Source organism: Ascidia mentula, chromosome 5, assembly GCF_947561715.1.
Source record: "Ascidia mentula chromosome 5, kaAscMent1.1, whole genome shotgun sequence".
Lineage (NCBI taxonomy): Eukaryota > Metazoa > Chordata > Ascidiacea > Phlebobranchia > Ascidiidae > Ascidia > Ascidia mentula.
Genome location: NC_138570.1, coordinates 4,519,394 through 4,546,637, shown reverse-complemented (window position 1 = coordinate 4,546,637; position 27,244 = coordinate 4,519,394). Strand labels below are relative to the sequence as shown.

The following is a 27,244-nucleotide window of genomic DNA, read 5'->3' as shown; positions in this document are numbered from 1 at the left end:
TGTTGTTGGGTTTTGGATTTGAGTAAGTGGTGCGGTGCGCTTGTATAATGTCTAAGTGGCGGGTTCCACACCGAACTAAAACTTAACCAATATTGGCCCCCCCTACAGCGAGACCACGTACTTTGGAAAACCGGTGTTCCCTTCACAACAAGCACCGTAAAAGTTTTATTAAGTCATGTAAATGTTCCATGTCGAAAAGCTCCCATGTTGTCCTCTTGCTGTTCTCGCGTCAAGGCAACAAAGCTACGACCTGCCCCGCTTTCGTTCCCCGTTCTTTCACAAGCGCCGGCCCGCATCCGACTGGCCACTTGGGGTCGCTCATGCGTAACGAGTGGGCTGTTGATTACCGTCGCGCTGGTATTGTTGCTCGGCCTCACAATGAGGTTATTTTACCCCCCGTTTGTTTCCGTCGGCGACTAAATATGAATCACGAGGGTGTTAACCTAATTCTCTTCAGAATTAACGCGCATTGGTGGTGTGCCCAGTCAGGTGCAAAGTGCCAATGTAATGTATCGCCACCGTGGTTATGTTTGTTCTGTCCGGGAACGTGTTGTCACGATAAAGGTGATTTTATTGTTAAATTACCACCTAAAGGATATTTTCGAAACCGTTATTTTGAAAAAAAAATCCTGTCGAACAAAATGAATAAACAACGATTTACAAGCGGGCTCCCAATGACCACAACCAACTCGTAAAGTGTCATCAGTATCTACCACCAAGCGATCAGACTTGCATCGAGCGCGAGATGGGCTGAATCACATAAAACCACGCAGGGGTCGTGAAATCGCAATTGATCTGCGGTGTGGCAGATCCCCTTACAGCATCTGCTGTCAACTCCTGAGCTGCCACCTTTTGTCGCGGGCAGATGTTCGACAAACAACGAGTAGAATGGCAGCGATGGTATTTCATTGTTTCGGCTTCTCGGTGATATTGTGGGACCGCTTGGATAGGCGGCGGCGCTTTTGACCGGGCGACAGACCGACCAATTGTGTATTGCGCAGTTTCCGTGTTTGTGGTTGCGGTTAGTTGGAAGAAATACTACCGTTAACACGATTATCAGTTTTTCGCGTCCTTGACAGATTTGCATTCGATCTATTCGTCGTAATTTTTGAACAAGATTAAACATCGGTAGCATAGTGTCAGTTAGCGGAAAACCTTATGCATTCAAAGGGCAAGCGCCCTTGTAGAAAGTGTGCGGACGTGTTCCCTACAGGAAGCCGGCGATCGTAAATTATTTAACGGCGGATCAGGCCGGCAAGTGTTTAGGCAGGCGCTTGTAATTAAACACACCCTCGGCAACACGATTGCCTAATGACGTGGGCAATTGGACATAAATTGCTACCGCTCGGTTTTGACGTCATTAGAAAGACCTTACGTGTGATCGATTCCGACCCACCAGCCCGCCAACGCAGCGACTTGAATCACAATTACAGCCTTGAATCGATTAAGACTACAATTCTAAGATGTTAAGGGTCTACTCAGTTGGTTGCTCCGGCCAATAGGTCGCCACAGGGTTGTTTATTAGTCCCACTTATTTGCTCCAAGTTCATTAACTCGCGTTGTTCTGCGTTGACTCGCTGACTATAGGATTTGTTCGCCTACGCACATTGAAAGGTTTATTTTTACATTTGCGGAGAAATGCATTTTCGGCGATGTTGTATAAACGAGTTGTGTACTTTGTAGAAAGGAAAACGAACGACTATTTTCTCCTCAAATTGTTCGGATTTCTAATTCACAAAAAAATGTACCGCTCCGGTAACCTTCGTTTGGCCCATTGCGACTCTTTACATCTTGTCATCTTTACGGATGGTTCCAAAAATCTGCATATTGTGGTTACCCGTAACTCAGTAATTCACCAACCAAACCACCTTACCTGCAAAATGTGAGCAATTCGACATGAAAACTTCCGCCACATCAGCCGCATTACGACGTTTGCACGGTCCGGCAACCGATTCGTCTTGCGTATGTCCGAATAATTAAGTGCTATTCGTCAACCGAATGCGACTGTCCTGCAATGTGGTTGCTGTGACTCAAAAAGTTTTTGCGTAGTTGCCCGCAAGTTGTACGTGGGACAAATATTCATCATAATTTTCGCACACTCTGCACAGGTGTGTAGATATATATGTGTGTGCGCAATCTCTGTTTGCAGACATTCCTACATAGGTTCTGGTTAGTGTGGTGGAATTGATGAGAAAAAAACCAGCAAGCAGTGAATGGTTTTCAGCAAAACAGTGTTTATTTATTCATTATTTAAGGAGTGGAGTGCATTTGGATGTCTTCTTTTCAGATTGTTGACAATTATTTATGCAATGATTCATAATAAACTATAAGCGTAGGCCAATAACTCAAGATGTTACAATTTTCCAGGTCCCATGCAACTTAGCATGTGTCTGTCAGGGGGGATAGGGGACCACTTTGTAATTTAACTAACTGCCTGAATTGGACTATCCAGCACTGCTGTGATGGTTAACGACAAAGAAAAGAATATGCTGACCAAGAATCTGATAAGTAGCATGTATTCGCATCCACATCACCAAAGGACAATTGCAGAGCCTGCCGGACATGTAGGACTTCCACCAATTAAAAACCAGGTCGTCACAGGACTGGGAGACCTCTCGAATGGCCTACAGGTTGGTTGTTTTCTTTTCTTTTAGAAATAAAATATTACTTTTAATTACGGAAATCAACATTGTTTTTCTTAATGGTAGTTTCTTTTAACCTTTATTTGATGCAATAAATTCCACTTGTTCCCAAAAGCTATAGAATCAAATCAAATAACTGTCAAGTTAAATTAAATCCAAACAAAATGAACCGGCCATTTAAATCAATTTGTATTCCATCTTCAGCGTGCAAACTGTCTAAAATTTGGGGTCAGTTTCAGTCAATGGCACTGCTCACATGTAATTGGATTATGTGCAAACCACAGGACAGCAACTCTGTGGCATTTCCGCCACTCTGCTACACCCATAATCATGAATAATTCAGCTTTCTTAATGATCTGAATATATTATGCATAGCAGCTCACAAGGACAAATCCGACAGCTTGCCTGTGGCAATTTTGCCTTTGCCAATCTTGGGGCACTGATAAGCTAGTGTGTTTGTCTGGCAAACCAGATCATTGTAAGTGCAGGTCAGTAGCACTGACTACCAGCTTAGGATTTTCAGGCGGCCACATTTTTGCAATTTAATGTAAACTGGAAGTTGGTGATTGTTACAAAATACTTTTTAGATTCTTTAATATAGGAAACTTTGAATTATAATGTCCTTCTACTGATTGAATGCATTGTGGTATCGTGCCCCTGCCAGGTAGCTTATGAGGTTTTATTTGTTTGTCGCTGTTTCCACCTTTGTGAAATGTAGGTTTATTACTCTTTTAATTTGTTGGCTTTAAAACAAGTTGTTTGTTTTTTAAATTAAACCAAGTTATATATACATGATTATTTTACAATTTTCCTCAAACCTGTCACCAATGAATATAAAAAGCTTAAAATGTATCTTAATTGCCTAATTTTATGGTGTACTTGGACAATTTTTCATTTGTGCAATTCTTCTATCAAGGTTCAACAGTTGTTTGAGAGCCACCATGGAGATGCTTCTGGTGTACGCACTTTGCCGAATGGAAGCCTAGCAACAATGCAGACTAAAAAGAACACCTCAGCACCCTCTTCTGGGACAGTGAAGCGAAGATCATCGCTTCCTTCAGTAAAAGATGGACATGTAAGTTTGACAACCAGTTAGGCATGTGGCTTGTATTTAATGTCCATGCATATTAAGTGCAATGTGTGAGATTTTGCTAAACTTTAAAACTACCTAAATGAAGTATATACTTACAAATGTGCAACTTAGAAAAAACAGAAATAAACAAAATCGCATAACATTGCTTTTTAAAAGAGTTCTTGGTACAACTTACGATTCAATCCCCAATGCTACATCACAAGACTTATAATGTTTAAAGCTAATTTAATAGGTTTTTAACTGTAGGTGATTAGCCCAGTTGCACACTATATCCCCATTACCACGTCCTCAAAGCGATAACCAGTAAAGTGTCATTAAAATTGCCTATCTATTTATCTGGTATGTAGAAGGAAGTTTTTCTTTGTGCCTGTCATTGTCATAAAAACTTGGTGTTAAGCCTCCAGCTACCCATATGTTGAGCAAACCTGTTGTTAAAGGTAGCAGGTAGTCATTGGAGTAAAGTAGTGTACTGTGCAGTTTTTTTTTAAATAATTAGCTGCCAGTCGACATTTTAATAGCAGAAAAGAACTGGAAACGTTTAGCGGAGAAATTTATCAAGGTAGATAAAATTTTAACTAAGTTTTCTTGTAAGACACAAACGAAATATCCCCTGTTAACTGGTGTTTTATGTACCATACGTATGCAACATGTATGAATTTGTAAAAGGCAAAGAAAAACATTCCTTAACCAAAATTAACCCTTTTGCAGACTAAAGACGCCACTCAAGGGACGTACGGAACCGGTCACCACGCCTCGCCAGCCCGACGCGCCCTCGCGCCCCAGCATCAGACCAGACGTGGTTCAGGGTTCCACGAAAGTGGCTCCACCGGCACCGGCGGCTCAGCCAAGTCCAAAATTTCCGCCGAAGGTCCACCGTACATGACACCAGAGTCGGCAATGAAGCAGTTCATGCACAAGTTGTCGTCCTACGAACACCACGAAGTTTTCAGCTTCCCGCATATCTATTTTACCGGCGCCTCGGCCAAAAAACGCCAAGGCGTGGCGGGAGCCGCCAACAACAATGGGTACGACGACGACCAGTGTTCATACATCGCCGTACCCCATGACCACATCTCCTATCGCTATGAAGTATTGCGTGTGATCGGAAAGGGCAGTTTTGGCCAGGTTTGTTCATCATTTTCACAGCTTTGTACGATTATATTTCATGGCGTGGCAAATGCTAAAGTGCGAAATTTATAACATAGCATTGATGCTTTTTTCCAAATTGGTTTCCATTACAAAATATGAAGGGTTCTATGAGCTACTATTTGGTTTTACGCAAAACTTTCCAAACATGTTCGCTAATACTTCGCTGAAACAACAAAGTCAAAACGAAACAAATATTCGGTGAAAAGCGTCTTAGGGGGTTTCTTGTCCAGCGAAATAACGTTGCAGGGTTTGAAAGGACAATTCAGTTCGTGAAACGTTGTATTCGAGTAACGCTTAATTCGTGTTCTCGTGTAAAAGCGCAAAGGAAACGAGCTGGCAACACCACACTGAGAAAAACCGCAGGAAAAGGTTCTATCCTTCGAAACCATTACCCCGGGCGACAGATTCTCGCGCCAGCAACACATTGGCGCAACCAACACGTTGCCACCAAGCTGACGAAATTTGTTACGAAACCAGTAGGATGCGTTTGTTTGGAAAACTAGTCTGGCGTTATAATTGGTCGAGTTAAAAACTGGGTTTTTGACAAATTTTGTTCGGAACAAAAATTTTTTTTCAATTATTGCCTAAAATTGTCCTTCTGGAATCGTTGTAATTTTTATCTAGTCATTACTTCAACTTAGTCGACTAATAGTTCGCTGATACCCAAACAATCATATACAACCACCTCATCAAATTGCCCTCGTTATGGCCAGCATTACGCTGATTTTATGATTAGTCATTTAATGCCTCCAATATTGCCACGTAATGTTAGCTGTGAGCTAAACGATTTATTTTTTGCCTGAACCGCTGACAAGATATTACTTGTTCAAAATTCTTGTTCCATAGACAAAATTCCATAGACCCATGCAAGTTGAATGACGGATATTTTAATGCACGTCCCCATTAAGGCTCACCGTAAACCATGACATTTTACGTATGTCGCATGGATATTAAACGCAGATGCTATGTACCAATCTTTTACGTAATGAATAAACAGCCGGTGTAGACGTAAGTACGCCATGACATTACATGTGACCTTATATACCTGCGCCTAGGTCGCCACTTCAATCATTCTGCAACGTTCAATTTGCGTCGTATCTCTAAATTTAACTGCGCTCAACGCATTTCCGGCCAGACTGCTTACTTTCTTGTGAACGTTCAAGACTTAAGAAAACCCGCAATTTTGTACTTGGCAACGGTGTGTTTTACGATTTTCCTTTCGCCCTTTGTCAGGTGCTGAAAGTGTACGACCACAAAACCCAGCAGCACGTCGCGCTAAAAATCGTCAGGAATGAAAAGCGGTTTCACCGACAAGCGGCCGAGGAGATCCGTATCCTGGAACATCTACGCAAGCAAGACAAGGTGACTTTCAAAGCCTGTTGAAACCGTGTAGCTTTTCGAAACAATCATTTTTTTAAATATTGTTGGTTTAAGGAAAGGATTATTTGCATTCGCGTGTATTGCAAACTTAATTCACAAACTACTAACTCAAAACAACTCTCGCACAAACTGAACGGTAGCGTATTGTGACGTCACAAATGTTTTTCTGTGAACGCAGGACAACGCGATGAACATCATCCACATACTGGAGAGTTTCACGTTTCGTAATCACATCTGCATGACTTTCGAACTCCTAAGCATTAATCTGTACGAGTTGATCAAGAAAAACAAGTTCCAGGGCTTTTCCCTTCAGGTAGGCTAAATGCCATACATGTGCATTCTCTCGATTTGTTGCTGAACAATACCTTTGCTCAACTGTGGTATTGGTGGTGGGTTGCTAGAAGAATCACCAACAGTTGTTGATCGATATATCTCGTTAGTGTGGTGTGATTAATCGCATGTCATGGAGCAACAAAGGTGTACGTTGCCCACAGGGGATTAACTCATGTGTGGAAACTGATTTTCTCGCTGTAAATACCACAAGCAGCTTAAACTGTATGGCATGACTCGCAGAAAGTGCTCATCGATGATTGAACGTTCTTTCATCAGCGTTTGAGTATACCTTTTGTGTCACCGGTTGCAGAATATTTCGTTTTAAGTCAATCCCACAAGCCATGGTATCTTTATTGCTTCCCGCATATGACATGTGCATTATTCTTACAGCTTGTTCGCAAATTCGCCCATTCCATCCTGCAATGTTTGGACGCCCTGCAACGCAACCGCATCATCCACTGCGACTTGAAACCCGAAAATATCCTGCTTAAACAGCAAGGGCGAAGCGGCATCAAGGTAAAGTCCAATTCCCTAAAAAGGAGAAATGATCATTTATATTTTAACGGAACAAACATGTTTGTACCGAATATGTGTATACACGTTTCACTTGCGGTTTCAACATTTCGTGACAAGAAATTAATATTTCAATTCTAGAGACACCATGTCTGGTTTATTGAAATGGCGTTAATAAAACCAATAACTGTAAGCTATTGCTTCTGAACTGTGTTTTTGGACATCGCAGGTCATAGACTTCGGCTCTTCGTGCTACGAACACCAGCGCGTCTACACCTACATCCAATCTCGCTTCTATCGCGCACCCGAAGTCATTCTCGGCAGCCGGTACGGCATGCCAATTGACATGTGGAGTTTCGGCTGCATCCTCGCCGAGCTCCTCACTGGCTATCCACTCCTACCCGGCGAAGATGAAGGAGACCAGTTGGCTTGCGCAATCGAGTTACTTGGAATGCCCCCTCGTCGCTTGCTTGACCAGGCCAAGCGCGCCAAAAATTTCATCAGCTCCAAAGGCTACCCGCGCTACTGTCAAGTCACGACCGTATCGGACGGAAGCACCGTGCTTGGGCCTGGACGTTCCCGTAGAGGAAAACTACGCGGCCCGCCTGGTCAGAAAGACTGGGTCACGGCTCTCAAGGGGTGCGACGACCCGCTCTTCACAGACTTCCTCAAGCGCTGCCTGGAATGGGACCCGGCGGCCCGAATGACCCCGTCCCAAGCCCTGCGGCACTCTTGGCTGCGGCGGCGCCTTCCAAAGCCTCCTGGGGTACCTCGCGGAGATAACGCATCTGGAATCAAGCCACAGACCTACAACCGCCAGAGCTCAGGCAAAGCAAAGGACGTGCATGTTGCTATGGCAGCGACGCGCACCGTTCTTCCACGGATCGTCGGATGAGCGCGGCGCGTTCTTCGAGAAGCACTTTTCCGTTCGTTCTTTTCGACCCACCCTCTTTTTTATTTTCCTGTCGATTTTTAAGCCTCTTCTTTCTTGTTCTTTGTCTTTGCATTTTTCGGTTTCGTCTCGTTTACCTGATCCCGCGCATGCGCGCAAGAGTGCGCCTGTCCGCCGACCTTCGACGTAACAAGTTTCAACCTCGTGCTACTGTGACGTCACTGTTGTGTTTTACTTTTGTGCTCACGCGTGTTTTTTTACGCTGAGTCATCTTATACCGTGTCCTCCGTTGAACTTTTGTATGCGCAATGAAATTTGAACTTCGCCTCTTGTTGCCGTGGCAACCGCACGGGTCGTCACGGCCAACCACGCCGTCGCAGCCGCCAAGGCAGCGAAGAGATTCTCGCTTATACGGTGCTTTTCCGCTCAGGTTTTTGAGCGAAACCCTCCCGATGTGTTTCTCACTTTTCCGCTCGTGTTTGCCGGGGCTTACAACAGTTTACCGGCGTAGTTGGAAACGTTGCACGGGCAAATCGACATCCCATACAGTTTCGCAACGGGGGATCCCCCATCCGCCTATCCCGCAAAGTGCCTCGTGTAGGAAATACCTAAACCTTGGAAACCACACATTTTGAAACAATGCACGTTTTCGTTTGGTCCCCAGTTTTGTTGACGACACACGTCTGCAGCTTTTCCTTTTTTTAAATATCCAAACCTACCCTCTTTTGGCCTTGTTTACACCGGCACTAGGTTTTGTTTACACGCGTCTGCAAAACCACTTGTCCTGTTCCATAATGGAGGCCCTGTCATATGTACTTTTTTATGACTGTTCCTGTAGCGCAACGCCCACAGTCGCCAAGCCATCAGCACGCTTATAGATGTTACGCCTTGCCGTTCGGCAACCAACCCCCAGTTGCACGTTTTCATTTCGCGCTTCTTTCTGACACTTTTATTACTTAGCTCTTGTCGCCATTTTTCGGTTTTTAGCGAATGGTGTGTTTTGTTATTTTGTCCGTGCGCTACCCGTGTGCCGTAAGTTCCACGAACTGTCGCGCTCCCATTAAAAGCGTCCGAACTTTTAAACATGAAAACTTGTGTGTTCTTCGGGCGTCTGCCAGACGGACGCGTTGTGGTTGAAGTTACTACCGATATGAAATGGTGCATTTATTTGTGTTTCATTTAGTGTGTGCGTTCTCATTAGTTAGCAAACAAAAAGCTATGTTCAGTTCCAAAATAACCTATAGGTCTGTCATAAACAAAACAAAAAACGACAGCCAAACAGAGATGGGCCATTGTTTACCATATTGAAGGTGATAATTCGGGTTCGTCCAGCGCCGAAGTAAGGCTGGTCGCTTGGACAATACATGTAACGAGATACTATTGTCACACACGTATAGCATGCGTTACGCTTGTGGGCAAAATAAATCGAGCTTTGTTCCTGTAAGGTAATCAAAATAAACATCCCAACAATGGGATTTGTGCCTTTTTCGTACAGTTGAAACTGAGTTTGTGATATTCACAAACCAATCGATTGTCGCTTGGAGTGGTTACAAATTAAAATAATATTTTGTTGGTGTTACGTACAATTTGAAACTTACGGATTGGTGTTCGTCTAAAACATTCATTTCCAAAGTGGGTTTCGCAAAACCCTGTGGTTCCATTTAAGTTCTGTTGGGTTCCAATTACTCTTTGGAGCAACCGGCGCCAGAGTGCAATAACAAAACGGAAATACTCGAAAGCAAGTGTTGCCAAACATATTACAATTACGTGATAACAACAATGGCTACAAATAACCGCATTGGCAACAGCTTAAGTCCATTATGATTGTTCTTACGTTGCAAAACTAAATACAGTGTCTACAATATTGTTTAGGCATTTTGGGGGTTTCTTGTCAATTTAATAAAACCTTAAAACCATGAATATTGATGCTTGTTTCATTCTTTTGCAACTATTATAGCTTGGATCATGTTAAGATAAATTTTAGTTCTACCATAACCATCACAATAATTAAGCAAGGCGCTTGTATTTCACCGCAGCTATCCATATGTTGCTTAGGTTCTATTCGCTCTGACGCACTGACTCATTGGCGAAACCCAGTGTCAGAACGGAATTTCATGCTAAACTAGTGGTTCCCAAAAACTAAAATAGTGGAACAAGTTCAATTATCTCTGTGGCCCATTGGAAATGTCTTTATGGCCCACTACTGGCCCAGGGCCCACAGTTTTAAAATCACCGATCAAGACGTGTGTTTCTGTTTCCGTGTGTATGGAATTAATTGTCAATTATTTCACTTTAAAAAAATATTTGCTTTCATGTTTTGTTTAAAAAAATGATTAACAAATTGTTTTTTGCCCTGTTTAAAACATATGTGGGATGACGTGAGTTTTCTTGGCGACACGACACGCGACATACGGCATGAGATCTCGTAATATCACCTTGATTGACAACCGGTAGCAGGCTGTTAAAAGTAGTTTTATTCTTGAAACAGTCCTGCCGCCTTAACAGATTGTATTTAGCATTTCCAGTTGTATAACCTTATGCTTTATCCTTAAACCACTTCGATGGCTTTTACTGATAACTTGTTGATTTGATTTTAGGTTTATTTGTAGCAATCACCCCTGAACAACCAAAGTAATATACACAATTTAAGTTGTTTTTTTCCCTTGTGTTATTTATCAAGTATGGCATCCGTTTTGCGAAAATTGCTTACAACGCAGAGGACTTCTCTCGGTAAAACAGCCAAAGTGAGTTTTAATGTGTAGCCTATACTTTTTATGCAGATAAGATTTATTTTCTTTCAATTGCCTGTAAACGAATGAATTTTGTTTGAAAAACTACCAATAATTCCATGACTTTTCAGGTTGTTTCAACTGCGTTAAATCAGCACCGAAACCTATCTCTTCACGAATACATCAGCTTGGGCATTTTAAGAGATGCAGGCATTGCCACACCAGAGGGTGGAGTAGCATCCACTCCTGAAGAGGCATTCAATATTGCAAAAAAACTAAGTAAGTTAAACTTGTCATTGTGCATGATACAAAGCCATATGTTTTACATGTTGGTTTCCAAAATTCATGCCACTCTACCGTTGTTTGTCAGGTCAGGGTGACAAAAAAGGTAAATTTTGCTTTTGGCATCTTTTAACAGGATTTGGGCTGGTGTTTTTGTATGTAGCTAATGTGACAAGTGTATAATCTGTGTAGTTGTGACTTGTTTAACTTGTGGCATGTGTTCCATGGACTAAACACCATTTCTGCTTTGTATATATTTGATCGACAAACTCGATATTTTGTTTGCTCTGTACTTGACTTATGATATTTCTTTTTTGCTGGCTTAAAAATAAGATTATAGTTGTTTCATAATTGCATGATAATAACCTTTTGCAGAAACCAAAGATTCTGTCATAAAAGCGCAAGTCCTAGCTGGTGGTAGAGGCAAAGGTACATTTGAAAGTGGGCTGCAAGGAGGGGTTAAAATTGTCTTTTCGTAAGTTTGTATTTGTTTCTATCCTGTTGAGATTTAACCATAAATCCATTCTTTTCGGTAGATCTAAATAAAAGATTGTGTCAGCTGCAATTCATATTATTGGCTCCACTTCGCTTAAATAAAAGATGTTTATTAAGTATGCAACATGTTAAAGTTGAGGAAATTGAATGCATTGATTTGCTTGCGTACAAGAAAAAACATTTTTGAGTTTAAATTTTTAAGATATAATTGCAGTGTTTTCTTTGTAAAACATGTACAATAGCATCTGTGACTTTTCGGTTCTCAACCACCTTACGTTTTTTTGCCCTTTTCTCAACCCTGAAAAAAGTAGCTTTAACCTAATACTACACATTTTTTGCTACAATAACCCTTCTTTGCTTATGTGTTTAGTCCCAAAGAAGCAAAGGAGGTTGCCAGTCAAATGATTGGAAACAAACTCTTCACGAAACAAACTGGTGAGAAGGGGAGGATGTGTAACAAAGTACTGGTCGTCGAGAGGCGATATGCCAGACGGGAGTTTTACTTTGCGATCACGATGGAAAGAGGCTTAGAAAGATTTGTAAGTGTGTGGCCATAAAACGGTGTGGTAACCCTTGCAATAAAGCAAGTGTCCCAGCATGTGTTTAAAATTTACTATTGTGATCACTGTCACTTATCCTTTCCCATTGTTTATCAATTTCCTTGTTGTAATTGGAGTCTGGAGTCTGGAGAAGGCACGCAGTTTTTGTGCTAAAACTTCAGAAAATAAACTATTCTTTGTTGGCAAATTTTGTTGAAAAATAGTTGTTTTATGTTGGCTTGTTGCAAGCCACACTGTTTTCGCTCATGAAAAGTTAATTAATTGTTTTTTAGCTTGCACGTTTCAACGCATTACCAATTACCATTTCCTTGCAGCATGTGATTTTCTTTCATCCCAAGATAAAATTACCAGTAAAGTTCATTTCTTGCACCACTTTGACCATTTGTAGCAAAAAAAACAAAAACCAGTTTACACACACTGCTATTATTGGATACACAGTTTTTTGCTATGTTTGTATGTTTAGGGTCCAGTCCTGATTGGCAGCTCTCAAGGTGGAATGGACATTGAAGCTGTAGCGCAGAAAACTCCAGATGCCATTTTAAAAGAATTTGTTGACATGAGCATAGGTAAACTGGATAAAAAAATTCTGTTCAAATTAAAGTAAAATTTTGACAAAAACACCGTTTGAAACTTTTTAAAATTGTTTCAAGTCACCCAGCTTTTCCTAGCCTTATCTATTTACCACAAGCACACTTTCTTTGGTGGTTAACCGCATGGCAGCGGGGTGTGCGTAAACGTTACTCGCGGGCTCAAGTCAAACATTTTGTTTGCGTTGTGCAACTATGCTTGTCTTGTGGTAAATTGTTGGAGGAAAAATCATCACCTTTGTAACTCTTGTCATCAGCTCGACTGAAATTGCTTGTTGGAAAGAAATTCGTCACATGCATATTTCTTTAGTACTGTTTGTCGGTATAAACCATAGGAACATGCTTTCTTTTACCTTTCCAAGCTGAAAACATTATGGGCTTGAACACACTGGCTTAGCAAAATACTGCAATAAGAGTATTAAAATACACAGAAAATTTTGCTTCCTGTTCCACAACTGCCATCATTTGGAAACCCAACCAAATTAACATGGTGATATCAAACTGCACATATGTATTACAATCCTATTGACTTTACAGGTGCGACAGACGAGCAATGCATGCGTTTGGCCACCAGGATGGGATTTTCGAAGTCGAACCTCAAGCAAGCTGCCGATTACATACAACGACTCTACAATGTGTTCGTGCAACGTGATGCCACGCTAATAGAAATCAACCCTATGTCTGAGGACTCAGAAGGTGGTGGTAAGTCAGCTCATTTGCCCGAATTTATATGAAATTGTTAGTGTGAGGGGACCAATTGTTAACTGTGCATTGTTTGAAATGAAAGGCGTGTGGGCATTGTGTACTGACAATGGCAATGGATTGTGACGACACTGTGTGGTTATTTTAACTGGGTTTGTGCTATAAAGGTTTTTACTTCTTGCCCATAGTGTTCATTACCAAGTCAATCAAGATTCGTATAGAATCTAGGAAGGAGTAACAACTGTGTATGTCTCGGATGCTTTGCTGGAAAAGCTATCAATACTCTGTGATTTACCCTACTATAAAATATTCTTCTTGGATTACTGCAATAACTACAGCTAGTCACGTTTTCTTTTTTTCAACAGTCGTTTGCATGGACGCGAAATTGAACTTTGACGACAACGCCAGCCACAGACAGGAGGAAATTTTTGCTCAACGTGATTGGTCTCAGGAGGACGAACGCGACGTGGAAGCGGCAAAACACAACCTTAACTACATCGGCCTGGACGGCAATATTGGCTGCTTGGGTGAGTTACTTGCTTATGTTGATGTTATGAATGTGACAGCTGCTTGAAATTGAGAAGGTCTTATACGTGCAAAAGAGCCATAATAATCAATGAGAGCTGCAGACAGGGTGTACACACTGTTTGGAACTGTAGGGTCTCATCACTGCAACTGGTGACTGTGGCTCTGGGCTAATTTCAAGGCACCTCTTCTTTGCATAAAACCTATAACATTACATAGGGATAGGCAAACTTTTTGACTTCCGGGCCGGAAATTATAAAAAATTAAACAGGCGAACCAATGGTCCACCAAACGGTCCCGGCGGACCAGATTAAACACACAAACTTGTTTATTAGTGTGAATGTATGTCACGTACGGTTTGAATTTGTAACATCATCTTTTAAACGTAAATGAGATCGTAAACATGTTTATTTTGCCGTTGTTGGTTACGCCACTCTTTAAACCCGCCGACCAATGTATGTTACGTTGCCGCAGTCAACGGCGCAGGTCTTGCCATGGCAACGATGGACATCATTAAACTCCACGGTGGTGTCCCAGCCAACTTCCTGGATGTTGGTGGAGGAGCAACGTCGGAACAGGTGGAGGAAGCATTCAAACTCATCACCTCCGATTCATCGGTAAGTCCCCATTCGTTGAATGGTGGTAAAGTGAATCGTTCCTTATCGACTGGCCAAAGAGTAGTTATTCAGTTACCACAAATCGAGGCAAAAATTACAACATTAAGAGTGCTTCAAAACCTTCACGTCACGCTTTTTTTTAATTAAAAGTTATGTCGTCACAAGTTGCCAAAAAGTAATCGGGTATTTAAAGGCCTTCCAAAAAATGTCTGCCTGCATTCACACCGCATACCGGGTTGGGCTCACCGGTTTGAGAAACACTAAAAAAAGCAACAGTTTTAGAGATAAAAAAGCCCCGCATTTCGATTGCGCTGATTTGGTAACACGACAATGTGAACACGAGACGATGGGTGACTTCTTTCTTTTGCAGGTACACTCCATCCTTGTGAACATTTTCGGCGGCATTATGCGTTGCGATATTATTGCTCAGGGAATAATTCAAGCGGCGAAAAGCCTCGACCTCAAGATACCCATAGTAGTCCGACTTCAAGGCAAGGCATTATCCGGATCTAATATATAGCGTTGCCTAGCAACCTCAACACTAAGCGACCGTTCCCGAATGTTTGCAGGTACCCAGGTTGAAGATGCGAAAGCGTTGATCGCCCAATCTCAACTACGAATTCTAACTTGCGACAATCTTAACGAAGCTGCTAAAATGGTAAGACTTTATCCAGTATAAAATGCAGCCAATTCGGGTAATGTCCAGTATAACAGACCATGGAGGTATATGACACGTACACCAAATAACCCAGAGATAATAAAAGTAAAGGCACGCCTGCCTGTTAAAAATAACAACATTTCCAGAGTAAACTATGTCAAAAAAAATTTTAGTCCATTTATAGCTAATGAGTTCACTGAAATTCATTCTCAACTAAAATTAACGTACTTTAAAAGAATGAAAGCAATGGGGTGGGGGGAATTTGCTATATTGTGCATTTTTGGTAATCCCGAAAAATGGCTGCGGTTATACTACCCGGAAACCTTCATGGACTAATTCCTTCCAAACAACAATCTTACCCTGTATTACAGGCGGTCAAGTTGTCGGATATCGTCAAGCTCTCGAAGGAAGCATCCATCGACGTTAAGTTCGAGCTCCCAATTTAAAAAATCCTCAAAAAGTTCGCTTGCTTCCACCCTTTGTTTTCTATCATATCTATATATTTTTTGTTTTGTCGTTTGTCCCAAAAGTTCTGCATCCCCGCCTCCTCTCTACCCAAGTAACGCATTTTTGTGCAAACGAGTTTCACAACTGTCAAAATAGGCTCGTGGCCTTGTGTTTGTGCCTTGCGTCCTTAACTGAGCAAAATGGTTTCATGGTAATAGGTGGGATAGGGTAACAATACTTTTTACGTGTTTTGAAACTGAACTGCCTTACGCTGTTATGTCGGGTCTTTGCCTGAACTTGCTGACACGCGGTTTTGCCAAAGTTAGTGTGTTTCTATCAGCGACTGCTGGTTTGGTGACGATTGGCTGTTTTAACTTCAAAAAAATGTCTCAACAAGCAACTTCGCACGTTTTGGAGTTTAACAACGTTGACTAAAATTCTCCATACGCTGAAACCGGATTTGCTGTGCCATACAATGTATCAACCGCAGGACTATGTGTTATTGCCAAACGCAATTTAAGTGAAATTCACGTTCGGAGCGGCCAAGTTCATGTAACTTATTGGTTCGTACGGGCAACTGTTGTTTTCATTTAGTTCCTATTGCACCTTTGTCCGTTGTGTGATGTGTGTTGTGTCGAACAGTTCGGCCGTGCTAATGAAGTTTGTTCGTATCAAGGTTATGCATCAAATGGACGTGTGTGTCCTTGCTTTTTACCTGAAGGAGACGGGCAGCTTTGCCAAAGTTTGTTGCTCAAAAGAAGAATTTTTGTACTTGGAAAAGACGTATTTGAAGAACAGAAAATTGATTACACGCGTTTCGGGCTTTCGTCCGTTAGTCCGTTGAACAAAAATGCGCTGTAATACCAGCCTGCAGCAACAACATAAGAATCTACACCGCAAGAAGAATAAATTGCCCCTGGGTTTTCAGATATTTTTATTGGCAACTTATCAATAGGTCAAATAAACAATCCTTTCAAACAAACTTTGTTTAACATCTTTAATTAATTAGCCAGTCTCTGATTGCCTTGATCGATTACCAGTCGGTCAAGATAACCCATACAGTTAAACGTGACGTTTGCTACAGTGCAGACGGACAATTAACACAGTGCGCGTTCCAACTGCTTTACACAAACAGCTATAATGATAGCTACGAGTTTTTCAAAATTTTCAAAATGAATTAGTGACAATAATGTAGAATATACTCGTAACAATAGCTTGCCACAACTTTACTTAATTCATGAGAATCGTTTGTTTATATCCATTAGGCCTGAACGTTATCATGCATTCGAACACATAATCACGTTACTAAAACTACGAAACTCCTGAACAACCACGAAAAGTCGTCTGGTAGGTTTCAAGAAATATGATTCACTAGAAAAGTTCCTCGAACCGGTAAATTAATTAGGTGCGGTAATAAATTAGAGTAAAACAGTTGGGTGTGGGATATTGATAGGTTCCAGCTACGTGGGATACCCTGCGCCACCTTGTGGCCACTTTGTATGTGCATTATATCCGCCGGACGATTCTGTGACGAGGTGTCCTTACCTTAAATGCATGCCGTGACACAAAACTCATGATAGAATCTGATTTACGGGCTGAAGTGATTTTTGACGCAAACCAAATCGATTTTTTAATCGGATTAGGCAATTTCTCGCGGTGGCGACGTCGTTTTGTTCCAACGCGCGTTTCACCTAATGCTCCGTCATTGCATGAACACTTTTCCCATTAAAATACTTGAAAATCACTTTTAGTGCAAATTTAACCGGTTGAACAACAATACGTCAATAATGATAATGCTGTACACTATTTCACTATAATTGAATAACATCTCTGCACAACAAATATATCAAAATAAGGTTTTGTGTAGGCCACATATAGGTAATGTTAAATTCGCATGGAAAAACCTGGTTTGTTTTTAACATTATGAAACCTTCGCCAATTTGCGCAGTTCGATAACTTCAACAAGCTCACCAACATCGATTTAGGACGAACAGAACGTGGCCAAGTCTTTTTTGCAGACCCCTATAATTCATCGCTTAGGACGCGGGCGGAAAAATATTGATGCTACGGTGCGAATTAAAAGCAAGGATGTCTGCCCCCCGGGATATCAACAGGCGCTTCCAGTGCTAACGAAAATCCGACAGACAGCCTCGACGATGGAGAAAGGTCTTTTCTTTCACGCCGAACTCTATTATTCCAAAACAAATCGATGGCGGCCTGTATCGATCCGCCACTCCGCCTCTGGACCACAGCGATTCAATTTCGTGATGGTTTTTTCACAACCTTATTCTTTTTCGTTCCCTTCCTGCCTGCCTGCCTTCCATTCCCATTCGGCCAGTTTCTTCGAATAGCAGTTTATTTTGTGCGAGCGTTTAGTTAAAAACTCTTGCGTCATTCCCGCGTGCCTACTTAAAATCTGGCTTTCCTGTTCGCCATTCCCGCTCAGTCAGTTTTCTCGAATTGTTTTCTATGCGAACGTTTTTCCTTAGCTCTTAGGCCAATATTCACAATCAACTAACGTTTGTAGCGGCAATAAAATTTAAAAGTCCCGTAATAAATCTTCTTTAAACGGCTTTCCGGTGTCTGGACATCGTGTTGGATCGAGTTTTAACACCCCGTAAGGTCGATAAGCAGTCATTTTCTGGTTTGTCCTGGGCCCATGCACGACGACGGCCCGACGTCCCTCGAGATGGATCTTCCTCATACCAATCGAATTAAACGTGTCACAATCGCATTGGAATTCCTTTCAAACCAAGGCCGTCATGAACAAATGGCTTCTAGGATTTATTTAAATTAAAGATTAAAACAGCTTGTGTTGCACTGACGCAGTTACCGTCATGCATACGGGAACTACATCGGTTCATAAATAAAGTAAAAACAAAACGTTGTTTCTCGAATAACCCTCACACCAAAGAAACACTAGGTCACAAGATTGTTTTATTTTGCAAAGTATGAAACTGAACGAAACCAAATCGCGCGGTCGCCCTGAGGGGTTACACCCCCCGGAGTAGACTTAGATACCAAATAAAATAACATGAAACGGCGGCGGAAGCACGCAAAGTTGGTGCAACGGCAAAGTTTGTCTGGCTTGGCGACATTGAATGACAGTCGTTGCAGTTAGGAATGATCGTGTTCGTGTGCCTGATTTTGTGTACCGTCGTCACTGATACATTCAAAGCTATTGACTGCGTCGCAACTGACCGGTGGTCAACGGCGTCGGAATTGCTTAACTCGAAGTAATGACATTTCGTGGGTGCGGGCGCAGGGTTTTCCATGTCAAAACCTGATGGAAAAGAGGATTAATATGGTTAGGAGGGTGGCACCTACGTTCACAATGCACAGGAGTTTAGCCAGCTCAAACACAGGAAGGCGATTTGCGCCATGCATTAAACATGAGAGAAGGATATACTCCAGTCAAAACTTAAAAGGCAACTATTGATTGCAGTTCGCAGGCCCTGATTGATCGTAAGAACACCCCTTTGGCCACTTGTAAAAGAGTGAACAAACAATTTTGTGCATCTCACACGAATTATAGGGTGTTCTATTTGTTAAATTTTGTCCAAACACTGCTCAAGGGGTATCTACATGCTCGTAGAATCTAAGGGATATCCAAATGCTACATGCAGTCTGAGGGTCTTTGCGGGTATCTAACAATTACCCCAACAGGGTGGGGGATAAACTGACAGGGTAGCTGCAGTGGTGGGATTAAAGCAACTGCACTTTGAATGGGATTCTGAGCAAATCATGAATAAACCATTCTGCAGCTGGCTTGCAACATTTGCCCTGGCTGAATAAACCAAGCAGCCACTAAACTAGTAAATTAATTATATGGGGAAACTGCTTTTTTTAAAAAAAAATAGTAAGGCCAGCCCAAATGATTCATCAAAAACCTTTAGGTGCATAACATATACATATTTGCTAACACAGTTAAATGTGGAAGTTTTTTGTACACAACCAGAATTTCAATAAATTACAGTAATATTGTAAACTGTACCGTGGCATATAAATGTTGGCTGCCCGCCTCTCAGTTTGGTTCTGTTGAATATTCGGAAAAAGGGACAAGATTTCTCTGTAAGATCGCAGTATGTGTCACATGGTGCCACCTTCGATCTACTGCCGTCATCTTGTGTTTCGTACACTTGATGATATTGCGTGCACACCCAGGCCCTGTATGAGCTCTGCAAAGTAAAGGAAACAGATTGGAATAAGTCTTGAAACATTATTAATGTTGCACACTTTAGGTTACAAAAACATTTACCGGAATTGCAGGAAAAATAACACATGTATGTTTTATATGTCAATCCATTTAGATCAACTTAATTGCACAAAAAATTGATAAACTATCAGAACAATTTAAAATCAGTTAAAAGAATTTGCATGTATCACTAAATAATACAGCATTTGGTTTGTGGAGCGTAATTCTGTGTCAAACCACAAGAATTGGCCCTTTTTTAGTGCTTCATGTAAACAGCACATTTAAAATCTAAGCACAACCAAGGCGACTTAAGGCTGCTTTAGTCAGCCAAGGATTCTTAATAATTATGTGATTGTACGGTGAATGAATAATTTATAAAGACTTTGGCTGTACATTCGTGTTTGCCTTTAAATCTGTAAAAAATGGATGGAGAATATTTGATTTAAGCAAACGGGTCAGATGTGACTTATAAATTTGTGACAAGACTCCCTAAAGGCTTGAGTAAATGTAATTTTTAAACAAAATAAGTTCATAATAAGGAAACAGGGTAGCTTCTTTTATTATATTTCCTTGATTTAGTTGCAGCTTGTGCAAAACTTCACTCAATGTCCTTGTGACTTGCATGGCCACACAACAGTCAACCAAATATAATCTGTTGACCATGTTAATATTAAAAAAAGAAAAAGCAAGAAAACTATAGATATCATTTCAATTCAATCTGGTAAATCTCCATGGAAGCCAAACCAGGGGCGTAGATCATACAAAAAACAGAATGAAAAAAAGAACAAGGAGACCATAGTCCTTAACCACAATAATCACAAATGCACGAGATCAATACTGCTGCAAGTAGGCCAAGGTAGAAAAGATCAATACAAGGGTAAAGAGTGTGTCTACCTTTTCCCTATCATCTGAATTTAAAGGCTGAGTTCAATAGCCAGAAAAATGCGCCTTTTTGAAAATAAATTACTGACATTTTTACGCTTGTTGTAAATAGGAAACTTCACTACAGACTTTTTAATTTATTTGAATATTTTTAATTACTGTACAGTCTGTACAGATTGTCCCATGCATTGATTTGTAAAAAGAAACATTCTTTGTTTTCAGCAAAACAATGAATTATTTTAAAAACACATTTGCATTAGATTATTTAGAATAAGTGTCAAATTCCCCAAGCATTTTGGCAACTACCATCACAAATTACCAATTGCACACTGCAACAATAACATTTCACAATCTTCAAAATAGGTGTATATTTGTTGTTTTTTCACCAGAAGAACAAATAGGACAATAATTAATTGTTACCTGGTGGTCAAAGCCTATTTTCCGTTTATATTATGTCTAGTAGCCACAGTTCTTATATGATTGTCAACGATCATTAAATAAACAAAAAAACTCTTTAGCTATGAGATGTTTTGAAAATATCCTCTACAGTATTTTTGCAACAATTGTTTCCAAAAAAATCTGTTAACAACACATCGGCGAAACGTTGCAACTTATTCAGGATGATATGCTAATCCAAAGATATAAATGCACCACAGTGACTAAATGAGATTACTTTGTTTTCATCCACAAACCACAATCATTAACCATATCATTGTTTAATTCATTAAGCAAAAAGATTACATTGAAACTTACAAAACATTCTGATTCGTTCCAGTTAATGGAGTAGTCATCAGGCGTTGCATACTTTAGCAGCGTGTGGACAAACTGGAGGTAAGCTGAATGAGTAGCCTGGTCGTTGTTGAGTACTCTTATGACATCACAGTAAACATTTTGAGGAGAATTTTCATTGCAAGATGACTTGCAATCACCATAGTAACTGTAGTTACATGACAAGAGTTTCTCCCAGGAAAAATGGTTGCAAAACAGAGTCGATTTCCACCAAACACTATTCACTAAAGGTGAAGCACAAGTGGGACCTTCAATGACATGCCCTGATGACTCAGAAGCATTGTCAATATCTGAATAGGCTTTTTCTAAGCCGTATTCTGCCATTTTAAATTGTGTGCAAGTTCTTAGATGGTTGTAATATGCCGCACTAAAGCGTTGCACAGGGGAGGTCTGGCAGCTCTGCTCGGACACAGGCATCATTAGGTTTTTGTACGTTGCTCGAGCAGAAAAACAACTGGCACTCATCCGCTGGTAAGAATGCACTGGGCGTAACATACTGGAGAACAAAAGGAATAGGAAGAAGCTGTGAAGAGCATGCGTACAAAACCACTGTTCCAAGCCAAGGCAGAAGTTTGACAGTAGCAGGTTAGTGACCCTTTTCACTGGCATACATTTGTGTCTAGCACGTGAAAAAACATAAAATTCAGTTCTTTTTTCATTAAAAATGCACCTGGAAGGCAATGTTGCTATGCATTGTGTTGGAGAAAGTTTTAACTGGTGAACACCACATGTGCATTTCATTGGCAGCTTGCAATCCACTGCATCCACCACAGATTCTCCTCTGAACTTGGCTGGGTCTGTCTCAGTTTCTTTGTCGTGCATTGACAGTTTTTTTTTTAATTCTGTTTCTACGAAGGAACTTGGGCTCTTGCTTCCACATTTTCCATATATTAAGTCTTTTCTTTTAAAGGCTGGAGGTGTGTGTTCTTTGAGACGAGTTTTAAGTTTTGAGCAATAGTCCCACTTTGTGCTATCTCCAAGTGAAGGGCAAACTTTTTCAGTTTCATGCAGATTTCTGCACACCCAAAAGGGTAAAGTATCCATATTGCTGACAACTTGCAGTGAGCATGTTAAAAGTGCTTCCTCTAATGAAATGTATTTACTTTGCACATCATTATCAAACCTAGAAATTGCAACAAAAATAAGAATAAGCTCTTAGACAACTATACTTATTTGTGTTACCTATTAGAATAGTATACTTTTTATTGGCTTCTGCCCTGACGCAAAACGGTGCAGTTTAACAAAAAAGCAGACCCACACAAAAGCTATGAAACCACAACCTTTTTGATTTTTTGCGGGACTCGCTTGCGCTGTTGCCAATGAACCTACTTGCCCCTTAGTTTTACCTCTTCAGCTCCCTCTAGTGTACGTAATCCGTGTCGATTGCAGCCGCTGGAGGCGTTTGGAACAAAATTTGTAATTTTGATTCGATGCACGTAATGAGATTATTGCTTTTTAATTATAAGAATAAAACAGACTCTTGGGTGGAACATTATTGTAAATTATTTTGTAGCTATGAAAATAGGCGGAAACGTGTCAATTTAATTGTTATTTCCTATTTTAAATCTGTTTATTCCACTCGTACTTATCTCGTTCTGGTCAAAGCAATTACACCCACTGGTGGTTCCTGGTTAGTAACAGCTGGTTACAGTGTTTCTCTGTCTTGTATAATGGTTGTTTTTTTTGTGGGAAGAGTCACGTAGGCTGTTTGCATAATGACAAATCTTCCTATTTTTCAGCACAGTTTTGTGTTTCCGGACATCAACAGTCGGTTTAGGCACGTGTTAAACTTACATTTAAAAAACACTTGGCTGGCAGTGAATAAATAACGCTGTGTCTGCTGGTTGATTTTTGTTTGTTTTTGTGTATGTCGATTTACAATGAGTCGTCAAGCAAGTGAACTATTAAAAGCCTTTCAATAGAAAAATACCTAAATATGGTAAGTCATTGTTTGTGTATTTTGGTCACATTTCTTTTTGTATCAAGCTTGTTTAATTAGCTGTGTTTGTTATAATTAATTGGAAACCAATCATGAAATTAAATTTGTTGAACACTCTCCAGCATTGCCTATAGTTTGAAATGGTTTGCTTTTATCTAGAAATGGTTGATTTTAGTGCGTAGTACTTTTTTTGCGATTGCATACAATATAAAAATTTATTTTCAGCACAAACTGAAAGGCCCGCAAAGAGAAAAAGTTCGACAGTTTATCTCCCTCACAAACTTGAGTGAAAAATCAGCAATAACATGTTTGGCTCACAACAACTGGAGACTTGATATTGCTTCTGACAATTTTTTCTCCCATCCTGAAGCATACAGGGATGCCAGACAGCCCATAGACAAACGGAAACTCGAATCGCTTTATCATTCACTACGAGGTATACATTAGTTTTATTTCATGCAGCTGCTATCATATGCTACCCAGTGGAGATCTAATTAAAGTGTAAGATTTGTGCTGTATTTCATGATATGAAATACAAGTTCTATAACTAACAGAGAAAATTATTTTCTGTATTTTTTTGCACTAAGCAAAAACTTATGATTCACCACCTTTAGTTATGATCACAATAACAAAATGCTAATTTGACATTTAAATTTATCTCAGACTCGTCAGAACATGATAAAATTGGTGTGGAAGGAATCTGCAGGTTTTGTGAGGAACTCCAAGTAGAGCCAACTAGTCGGATTGTCCTCATTATTGCATGGAAATTTCATGCTGCCACCCAGTGCGAATTTACTAAAAAGGAATTCATGGATGGCATGACTGAGTTAGGGTGAGCATTGTTTAATAATTGTATTATGTGTTTTACACTGTTTGTTTTTAAAGGGACAAGTTTTTAAAGCCAAACTTTTAATGTATTTTTTGGTAAATGTGAAAAATCTATTTGCAAATGGCATTAACCTTTGTTTGGCTTCTTTGTTTTTCTTTAATTTAAGTCTGTTTAACAGTAACAGGCAGCAAGTCCTGCAATGATTGATCATAACACATTGTATGTTATATTACCAGGTGTGACGACTTCTCAAAGCTGAGAATGAAGCTCCCACTTCTGGCGAATGAAATAACAGACAAGACAAAGTTCAGAGATTTTTATCAGTTCACTTTTAACTTTGCCAAAAACCCTGGCCAGAAGGGCTTAGGTGAGCTATAATATGTAGACCTGTTAGCTGTACACTGCATAAGTAATGATGCTGCTGCTGCTGTGGTTGAACAGCTGACGTTGCAGCATGACACTGTAGTAGCTTTGTAATCTGGGTCAGCGTTTGATTTGTTTTTTCTAGAATGCTTTGCTTTCTTTTAAGCATGGTGAAATGTAAAAATAACTTTGTTCTGAAGATTATTTCTAAAAAATCAACACAATTCTAAATATAAATCATGTGAAGGATAAATTAAATATTTATGGCACTGTTGTTTCATAAAGTTCGACACAAACAAAGCACATCAAAGACCAAGAAAAGTAAAACTGAATATCATTTAGGCCCTGGCAGCTTCCCCAAGTTGTGTTAAAAATCATGTTTAAATATTCCATAAACGTTTTTTGGATAAGGATACATACATAAAATCATCATATGTGTTCCTGTGTGTTTACAATACAATTGGTTAAATAGCATGTGATTAATGATTAGATATATGTATTAAAACCAAATATCTACATTGTTTGCAGACCTAGACATGGCTTTGGAGTATTGGAACATAGTTCTTGGTGACCGCTTTAAATTCCTCGCCTTGTGGAGTGAATTTTTGCAGGTTAGCACTTGTGTTATGAAGAGGTAATGTAAACAACATGGTGATCTAACAACAACAGATTGTGCCGACCTAAAAATTACTCATTAATCTCGGTCATGTGTGTGGTTATTACATGTTGCACAAAGTTGGCTAGGTAAGTTATTTTACCGTACAACAAATGTTTTTGGTCTTGCAGAAATTTTACAAGCGCGCCATTCCCAGGGACACTTGGAACCTCTTGCTTGATTTTTCGCAGATGATAGCGGATGATATGGCAAACTATGACGAAGAAGGTAAATATTTAAACAGAGATTTGTTTGTGACCTTCCAGTAAACTTCTTTCATGCAAAAATTACAAATATAGTTTTTGTTTATTCCGTGTGATTGATGGATATATTCAGTGGTAAGAGTAAGCCGGAATGGTTTGGAACGCCATTGCGGTGAAAGAATTCTTATGGCTGGTGTGTCCAAAATAGTGATGAGAAACTTCAATTTAGTAAACTTTTACACTTTATGAAGGAAATCTAACCTTCTGCACGAAAACGCAATGATTAATTTTTACATGTAAATTTAATCATACCAGTAAGAATTTTTTTTCAACCCAATCGTTATGTGAATACAAAATCTGCCATCAGCAGTGGAGTACGTGCAACATCTTCGAAACACCCCTGTATTCCTATTTATATTTTTGAATTGTTTGTTTTCTGTTATTTAGGTGCTTGGCCCGTTCTAATCGACGACTTCGTGGAGTGGGCGAAACCAATCGTTCAACAAAATGTCATGTCCAGCTGATAAAATAAAAAACTACTCTTTATCGCCACCCTGTGCCGCGTGCCCATAGCGCCGAGATGATAATATACCCAACGAATTTTGCCTAATAAACCGTTTATCTAATCCCCGAGCAGCCTCCACTTGGACTCGGACCTTCTAATAATCTGTACGCACTGTCGCGCTCTACTAGCGACAAATCCTCTGTCTGCGCCATTTTACGCTTACCGACACCCTCATGCGGTTTGTGATTGAATAAATGGCTGGCAATTCGTCGCAACAGTTCTGCGTTCATTTGTTATCACAGGACGTTAGACAGATGTTAAGACGTTATTTTCCTACGTTTTGGGGGTGGATCTTTCATGAAACCACAAATGACTGGACCCTTGAACGATTCATTTCTGTGTAAATACAGTCTGAAGTTTGATTTTTTAGTTCAATTTGCTACAACACCCGGCACCAAGTAGCTACCGGATTCAAAGCGCACAAACCCCACTGAAACTGCCCTAAGGACAGCACATGCATAAGTGCTCACTCTACAGTAAAATTGACTCCCATGCATGACTGACTGCTTTGTGACGTCATCGTTATATTGTGACGGAGGACAGAATACAAGGGGGGCATTTCCCGCCGACGAAACCTATTTTAATAGAAATACAGATATGCGGCCTTCACGGATAAATAGTAAACTTGTATTACAAACAATTCTAGGCTATTTAGCCAAACGGACTTCAATGTTTTTAGGCGAAGTGTGCTTCTTATGACACTTTTAACATAAATATCAATGTGCATTTATCAAAAGTGCGCAACCGCTGGAATTACCCAAATCTGGTTTTGGTTGTTTTGCCGAGAGCGTGCGTCGGAATATTCAAACGCAGTGACGAATTGTACAATATTTTTTTTGAGGAAATGTCAATAAAAAGCAGCATTTTGCCATAATACTCACACATTATCATCATATTTAAAGTATTTCTTGAGACCATAGAGTTTTTTTCGCATCGTTGAAAGATTAATGTTTGAAGAAATGAAAAATATTTGCTAATTGTTTGTCTCGTTGTTCCAAAACAGCTTAATTAATGAGTTAAATGCAGAGAAGCCTGGTGCCAACTTTGACATTTTAACCCATTGTATACACTGCTTCAGTCAGCATGGAGGAAAAAATCAACATATCAAGCAAACTAGAAATAGAACAAGTAAAAGATGGCAATTCGAAGACTTGCTGCACCTTTGTGATGCACAATGAAGACCACACGCTTGGCAATGCTTTGCGGTATATCATTGCCAA

General features: G+C 40.3%; 4 protein-coding genes across 5 annotated transcripts; 3 read left to right on the top strand and 1 right to left on the bottom strand.

The window, feature by feature from the left end:
* The first annotated feature begins 2,371 nt into the window (after positions 1–2,371).
* On the top strand, positions 2,372–9,083 carry LOC145904060 (dual specificity tyrosine-phosphorylation-regulated kinase 2-like). The gene is made up of 7 exons (XM_082992285.1): positions 2,372–2,630; positions 3,559–3,717; positions 4,444–4,860; positions 6,118–6,246; positions 6,443–6,577; positions 6,988–7,113; positions 7,340–9,083. The coding sequence occupies exons 1-7, from the start codon at positions 2,463–2,465 to the stop codon at positions 8,003–8,005; spliced, it is 1,800 nt and encodes a 599-aa protein (XP_082848411.1). The 5' UTR covers positions 2,372–2,462; the 3' UTR covers positions 8,006–9,083.
* A 1,520-nt stretch (positions 9,084–10,603) lies between these two features.
* On the top strand, positions 10,604–16,280 carry LOC145901519 (succinate--CoA ligase [ADP-forming] subunit beta, mitochondrial-like). 2 transcript variants are annotated; one of them, XM_082989235.1, is made up of 12 exons: positions 10,604–10,746; positions 10,863–11,010; positions 11,102–11,119; positions 11,389–11,488; positions 11,879–12,047; positions 12,532–12,634; positions 13,193–13,357; positions 13,723–13,884; positions 14,357–14,499; positions 14,870–14,990; positions 15,069–15,157; positions 15,529–16,280. In XM_082989235.1, exons 1-12 carry the CDS (start codon positions 10,684–10,686, stop codon positions 15,601–15,603), a joined length of 1,356 nt encoding a protein of 451 aa, XP_082845361.1. In that variant the 5' UTR covers positions 10,604–10,683; the 3' UTR covers positions 15,604–16,280. The 2 variants fall into 2 exon arrangements, with proteins under 2 accessions (XP_082845361.1, XP_082845362.1); XM_082989236.1 differs by lacking the exon at positions 11,102–11,119.
* Positions 16,281–18,556: 2,276 nt separating this feature from the next.
* Positions 18,557–22,700, bottom strand: LOC145903397 (uncharacterized). Its single transcript, XM_082991481.1, has 3 exons — positions 21,435–22,700; positions 19,599–19,782; positions 18,557–18,887 (listed from the first exon to the last, which is right to left on the bottom strand). The coding sequence occupies exons 1-3, from the start codon at positions 22,512–22,514 to the stop codon at positions 18,598–18,600; spliced, it is 1,554 nt and encodes a 517-aa protein (XP_082847607.1). The 5' UTR covers positions 22,515–22,700; the 3' UTR covers positions 18,557–18,597.
* Positions 22,701–23,172: 472 nt separating this feature from the next.
* On the top strand, positions 23,173–26,234 carry LOC145902470 (DCN1-like protein 1). The gene is made up of 7 exons (XM_082990451.1): positions 23,173–23,409; positions 23,635–23,845; positions 24,073–24,241; positions 24,475–24,605; positions 25,130–25,212; positions 25,388–25,484; positions 25,907–26,234. The coding sequence occupies exons 1-7, from the start codon at positions 23,407–23,409 to the stop codon at positions 25,981–25,983; spliced, it is 771 nt and encodes a 256-aa protein (XP_082846577.1). The 5' UTR covers positions 23,173–23,406; the 3' UTR covers positions 25,984–26,234.
* Positions 26,235–27,244: the final 1,010 nt, after the last annotated feature.